Here is a 7090-nt window from a genome sequence, read left to right as displayed (position 1 = left end):
TGAATTTTCAGCATCATTACTCCAGTCTTCAGTGTCAAATGATCCTTCAGAAATCATTCTAATATGCTCAAGATTTTTTGCTCAAGAAACATTTATTATATATATATATATATATATATATACAATATTATTGACCCCAAACTTTTGAACGGCAGTGTATAATCACTACACTACACAACACTTCCAGATACTGAAGATGTATTCTGGAAATGACACAAATCCCCAAATGACTGAAAAATTTTAGATGAAAGAAATGATTATTTACTCGGGCAGCTAAATGATTTTACTTGAGCTACTTATTCGCTCAAACTTCCATTTCCTTTCACAGTGAGATACAAATTTAAATCACTCTGTCAAGTCCAAAAGAGAAAGTTTTTTCTGAAACCTATCGACTCAAGTACGTTTGGACATCTGGATGTAATCAATACAATTATGCACAAAACTACATACTCAAAATATTTACGGTTAGACTGCAAATGTAATTCCAAACCAGAATGTATTTCAAAATGAGTCCATGCATGCAAAATTTCAAGATCATGGGAAATATTTTTTGGCTTTAAAGATAAGGCAAAACACAATGGTTCCCCAAACCATTCAAGCACTTTCCACATCCTGAACTAAACACACACACTCAAATAATAACTACCTGGAAGTTTCATATGTGCTTTCCATGTCTTGGAGTCTCCTCTCGTGTAGAACTCCACGTATCCGCCATGAGGGTTGGAGTAGACAGAGAAACCGCTTGAGATGACTTTACCTCCGGATGCAATCGCAAAACGAGAATCTACCTCATTATTTTTCCAGAAGAAGGAGAAAGTTATCCCTGTCCAGGAGTAAGAATTAAATAAAGCTTTAGTGTTGAGCTCAAAGTATTGTGACACAATTACACAAAGAAACTTTGAGAAAAATAATACTACATAATACAGCATACAGTACTTTACAGTATTTAGGCTGTGATTTGATGCTCAAATAATTGCATTTATTCATTCAAAATAATTATTTTTTCCTTTATTATAATAATAATGTTTTAATAATATTTAACATACTATAATATATTACTAATATATTATAATTTGATGTAAATTTGTACATCTTATTTTAAAATAATAATAATAAATGAATAAATAGCAAAGAGTGATGCATTAATACGTTTAAGTTTTTAAGTCTGATTTTCATAATCCTCTGGCCACAACCAAAAACCAAGCTCTTTTTCCAATACGTACTGATATCTAACTTTAAACAAAAGCGTCTTTATTAGATCCAGGCCGCTTCATCACAACCAATATTGCAAGTCTTACTTTGGTCAAGCCCTGGAAAATAAATATAAATACAACATATTCTCTGATTTTTGAGAGCAAAGGAATGTGCGCTGATGTGAACAGATGAATAACAGCTGATATCAGCTTTCATGCACAAAACACTTGATGTAAGCTGATATATTTGCTCGAGAAATATAAACTTAATTTTGAACCATTAGCCTTTATTACGTCATCTATAACCTGAGCAACACATTACTCAACTGTCATACATCTATGACCATATAAAGATGTTCATGCACTTCTATAACAACAGAAAAGAGTGCAGGAGGACAATAAAAACTCACCGGCAGGTCCACACAAAGTAGGATCACTTATGCAGGAGTCTTTGTAGTTGCCAAAGTGAAGGAAAGTGGCCCCATTATCACCGTTCAGATAGATGCCCTTATTCACCATTCCTTCTACAATGTCTACATGATGAGAGAGCAACCGACAAGATTATAACACTTGAAATGAATTACAGAAGGCATTACAGTTCAAAATCCTCTCATGCAAAACCCTAATTCAACATTCTTTCCTTTTTTATCTAACACAAATGCAAAACTGAATACTTTAGGTGAATATTCATTGATAGTCTAACTGGAAAGACAGCTGTTTTATGCTCAACAAAGTCATTTGTTCATGTGATGTTCTGACTAGAGACTTTATGAGGAAATCCTAACCTTTCACCCATATAGTAAAAATATGAGTATAATTTACTCCATTCTCTAAAACAAGAGCAGATCTCCTGAATTATGAAGATCTGGGGAATGAAAAAGCCCCAATCTGAACAACTGAACTGCAGATGAATCATGATAGTCTGTTTTTTTTTTTTTTTTTTGGTCAATGGTAAGTTGTTCTCCTTTGAATGCAGTGACTTTGTTCAATAAATCCTCCTTTATTAGACCTAAAAAGCCAGGATCTGTGGACACATTGGGAGCCGTAGCACCATCACACCTCATGAATGGATGAGTTAGGAGAAGAGATGCTCATGGAAAAGAGTGCTCAGTGAAGACACAGTGGATGGCAGAAGACAGAAAGGAGACAGACTGAAGTATGGAGTGAGTGAACAACAGTTGTAATGGAGGCAGAGAGATAAAGAGGTACAGAGGACCGAACATCCATCTATGCAGTGAGATCCAGGGTATCGGCATGCCTTTGTGAAGTATTGTGCAGAAGTACCTTAAATGTGGCTTTTTACAGTGAGATTTTGATAAAGGCAAATTAACTCTCAATAAAGGGTTTCCTACAGTAAAAGACATCTGAATTACAAAATAACATACTGTAAGCAAGCCATGCTGATATTAATAATGCTGTCTTTATATGCTATCATAAATACTGTACAAGTTGCACAGGAAGTTTTCACTTGAATACTCCAGTAACCTTACGAAACAGTGGACTGTTTGAAAAGAATGTTTGAGCAGTGAATGATAGGTAATTGTTTTTTTTTTTTAAATGTTCAGTTTAAAAAAAAAAACAAAGAACCCGAAAAGAAAAATGTCACGTTTTCCACAATTGTTTTTTTTTTTTTTTTTAGAGCAAAATCATCATATTAGAATGATTTCTGAAGGATCTTGAGACACTGAAGCCTGGAGTGCTGAAAATTAATCTTTGCCATCACTGGAATACATTACATTTTTAAAATGTATTAATATCGAAAACAGTTATTTTAATTATGAAAATATTTCACAATATTACTGTTTTAACTATAGGCTGCAATATAACAAAGAGTGAAAAATTGAAGGGGGTCTGAATACTTTCCGTACCCACTGTACATATATAAACTGTCAGTTTGGATTTGTTTGGAATTTGCTTCGCCAATGAAATTATAATTCATGTAGCAAACAAAGACAAGTGGAAGGATTCAAACAGTGGAACACTGCAGGACTGTTATACTAAATATCAGCACTCTTGCAATGCTGCTCGATCAATTTGATTCAATCTGTTGTACAATTTTGGCTGGGACATTTGTTTTAAATGAACTGACATAAATCACACCACATACAGCAGATTTCCAAAATGGGACAAGGTTTTCAAACGCAGTTTCACAAACACACTGGATCCAATAAAATCAGTCGTAAAGCTTACGAAAGATTTGATTTCAGTGAAGAATGCCAGATTAAACAGCACTAAACAATGCATGCTTCAATTACCCTAATGTAAATGAGTTTTTTTGTTTACTTTCTCCTAATGATGTCCTGCTGATATACAAGGTCTACATGAATGTATAGGCCCCTAACACTATTCCCCAAGACCCATAACTGTGTACTAGGTAGTAAGTGAACATGTGTAAGAGCCTCACCTACAGTGGCGGAAATGTTAGTGTAGGCAGAGTCATTGGTATACACAGAGGAAGAATTATGTGTAGTCAGGACAGTGTGGTTGTGGATTCTGACAGCTGTGATGGAGAGAATGTTGAAACAACAAAGAAAGTGAGACAGAAAAATAAACAGGTGATTCAGCAACAGACATATGTACAAATGAGCACAGAGACATGAAACAGAAAAAAGGGACATTGTGAGAAACTCAGGCAGACATGGTGGACAAGATGACTAGTGTCCCAGTGTAACATTCAAGGAAGCATTCAGATTTTAAGATATCTTTTAGATCTGCACATGGGACACATTGTGTCGACACAAGTCTGAGGCGCCCAGAGAATTCCTCTCAGCCCTCCATTTGTTCTGAATTAGCCGCCACAGAACAACTGCCATACTGTACTTATACTGGGAATATACTTCAGCTATGGAATGGCGTGTGGGTGTTTGTCTTACACACACATTTTCAGCAGATCTGTTGAGGGCATTTCAGAGTTATCTAAAAATCCAAGTGGACTAGTAAATCACTGAGAGAAACTGTGTGTACTTTTGACACCCTTAAATGTCATAGTCTTTTGTCTTCATCACAAACGAGGTAATCATGTAAGTTTCGAATCAAATGAGGAAATCATTTCATTTTAAGAACTGAAGACAGCTGCAAAGCCACAGAGATTTCTGCCACTAAGACGTGACCGTAGAAGAATGCTAAACAGCTGTGGAGAAAGAAAGAAAGAAAGAAAGAAAGAAAGAAAGAAAGACAAAGCAGGTGTGACATACTTATATTAGTCCCATTAACATGACCTGGTCTGTTCCCAATCTGGTCTGAAAGGCTGTGGATCCCTTCCACTGAATCCAGGGGCCAGTAGTGTGAAGCTGTGGCCAGCACCTGCAGGCCTGAGCACAACATACACATCCATATCCAAAGAGACAAAATGCTAAGTTTTATCTTCTTGTTCTGCAACTTAATTGTTTTCAGAAAAGCTTTATTTTAGTGTATATAAACTCTTTAGCTATCTATCTATCTATATTTAGTTTGTTTCTTTATTAATTTTCTATTATGTACTGTATTACCTGCAAAGATGTCCTCATTTTCTGAGTTTCATAACATGTGTCATAACATTTCACAACAGCCAAAAGATGATCTCAGTGCTGAATCAATTTTCCTTAGTCAAACGTGTAATTTTATGAAACTAGATAAGATTTGAAGCAAATTTGGAGCAGAAAGTGTTATTGTTGGTCTCTATTTATAGACAGTGAACGGATATTTTAATGTTAAATGTCGATCCGTCGTCAATATAACCGCGATTACAGTGACGTATTCAGAGTTTCATTACAAATAAGGGAACTTTGAAAAAAAAAAAAAACATTTAAATTTTCGTTTAAATTCAGTTTCAATCGTACAAACAGTACAAACGATCATTTATGTTTATTATACTAATAAGAAAAGGATGTGATGAATAAATTAACCTTTTAAATTCAACACAACTGAGAAAAAAAGCCATCCTCAATTTAATTTAAGATTAATGTGTGTATAGCCTTTTATTGTATAAATAATACAACAAATTTGCTCTAAATGATTTACACATTTCTATTAGTTTTGAAGTAAAAAAAATAATACAACTGTGAATTATAACTGATCTTTTACCTGGATGTTTTGACGGTGATACTATGTCACTACGAACCTGAAAGAAATAAAACTTTCAACTTATCAAGTGACTTTGCATTAAAACCCACATCAAAACCGCATTAAAAACCAACGCTTCTTCTGTTCATAAAACAACTATCTTACCTGAACGGTCAGGAGAGTCATAAGTAGAACTTTACAGTATTTTAAGTCCATTGTTTTCAAAGGCGTTTTTAGCAATAAATAAGTTACAAATGTGAAATCTATATTGCGCCGTTAATGGTAAACGAACAAAATCATTGCGCGTATATCAATGTGAAGATATTGTTAGAGTAGCCTATATTTTTAAGAAGAAAAAAAAAACCTACGAGTGCGTCAGAATATGACGTTCAAAATGCCAGCAGGTATGAAGATCACTTGTAATTAGCAATTTAATTCAGAGTTTGTAATCCATCGTCTCAGAGTCCGTGTGTGAGCTCTGATGAAGAACCAGCGCCGCGCTCGCGCTCTCATCAGTGGGTTGAGCCCTTTGGGCGGTCAATGTTACTACACTGTTTCTTATGGGACACGGAGTTGTTTTCGTGCAGGGGGCATTATATGGGGCTTAAGAAAGCCGAATCCCCCATTGATTAGCATTTTTGTCTTAGTGTAGATATTATTACATTAGTTATGGTTTAAATCTATTCATTACAAATAATAGTACCTGCCATCTGAAAGGAATTCCGTTCCGTCAGTCTCTATACCCTTACACAGTAATCTCAAGCAATAATGATTGGCTCATCCAGAGCAGCGTAGAGAATAGTAACAGGTACCCCGTGGCAACGTCACCTTTATGGTGCTTCTCCAACCATCTTAATTTACACAAGTTTGTTACATGAATAATGACAACGAGAATCGCTACAATGTATTGAAATTCAAATACACAGAAAAAAATAACCCCACCTTAAACCCATTTCGAGACCCAAGTAATCCCTAGTGCCATCCCACCCACTTTTTCTGCTCCAGAATTTGAGCATCTGGACATGGGAATTCTGTAATTATATCTCTAATTATGTCATTGGTTAGATTACCAAAAAAAAAAAAAAAAACCTGCAGAGAGCTGCCGAGCTAAAAACAAGTGCATGAAAATGTGGTTGTTATTCTGCCAAAAGACGGGGCAAAAAGAGCAAGTAAGAATCATTCATTATACTGTTTTTGAGTGTGTTTAAGAGAGAGACCTTTGATTATACAACTTTACAATGTAGTAGGTATTATTAAAGAGCAGAGAGGAAAAAAAACAATTTATATTCCTTTTTGTTTTAAATGACTACATCGGCGGGCAACTATGTACTTTTGGCGCCATCTTTCGTAAGTTTATGATTATATTTTATCTACCCTCACCAAAATAACTCATTCACTCACCTGTAAAACTGCAGAAACTTGACTTGACTTAATAAAATAACACACAATAACACAACAGTGTGTATAAAATATCAAATTTATTTCGATATAAAACTGCACATGCACACTCACACAATATTTGATGACCATCAATATAGGCTTATAATTCTTTTTCATAAAGCTAGCACACAATTGCAGACTTTAAAACATTACGGTTTGAAGACACAATGAGGAAAGCTTGCACTGTCAGATTATAAAGTTGAATGTACAAAAAAGGCAGTCTGAAAAGCAAGTATAAACATTTAAAAAGAATGTACAAATGGACAAAAAGTACAAAAAGAGCAGCAGTCACTCAAACATGTAGAAGCAATGCTCTGAAACAGATCTTATGATTAAATGATTCGAAATAAATAAATAAATAAAACAGTTATTCTGAGGAATTAAAACGCCTGGAATTTTGGCTGAAAATTGTACAA

General features: G+C 34.8%; 1 protein-coding gene across 1 annotated transcript in view; it reads right to left on the bottom strand.

The window, feature by feature from the left end:
• Positions 1-5725, bottom strand: part of LOC107684512 (adhesion G-protein coupled receptor D1-like) — a 14079-nt gene extending 8354 nt beyond the window's left edge. The window contains exons 1-5 of the mRNA XM_016480784.1: positions 5400-5725; positions 5256-5292; positions 4388-4504; positions 1604-1726; positions 647-823 (exon numbers count right to left, since the gene is read on the bottom strand). Of these exons, the coding sequence (XP_016336270.1) occupies positions 647-823; positions 1604-1726; positions 4388-4504; positions 5256-5292; positions 5400-5450 (505 nt within the window). The 5' untranslated portion in view covers positions 5451-5725. The remainder of the gene's footprint in view (positions 1-646; positions 824-1603; positions 1727-4387; positions 4505-5255; positions 5293-5399) is intronic.
• Between the last annotated feature and the right edge of the window lie 1365 nt (positions 5726-7090).

This window comes from Sinocyclocheilus anshuiensis, unplaced genomic scaffold (assembly GCF_001515605.1).
Source record: "Sinocyclocheilus anshuiensis isolate Anshui unplaced genomic scaffold, SAMN03320099.WGS_v1.1 scaffold1, whole genome shotgun sequence".
NCBI classification, from domain to species: Eukaryota; Metazoa; Chordata; class Actinopteri; order Cypriniformes; family Cyprinidae; genus Sinocyclocheilus; species Sinocyclocheilus anshuiensis.
This window is presented reverse-complemented; position numbering and strand designations above follow the sequence as displayed.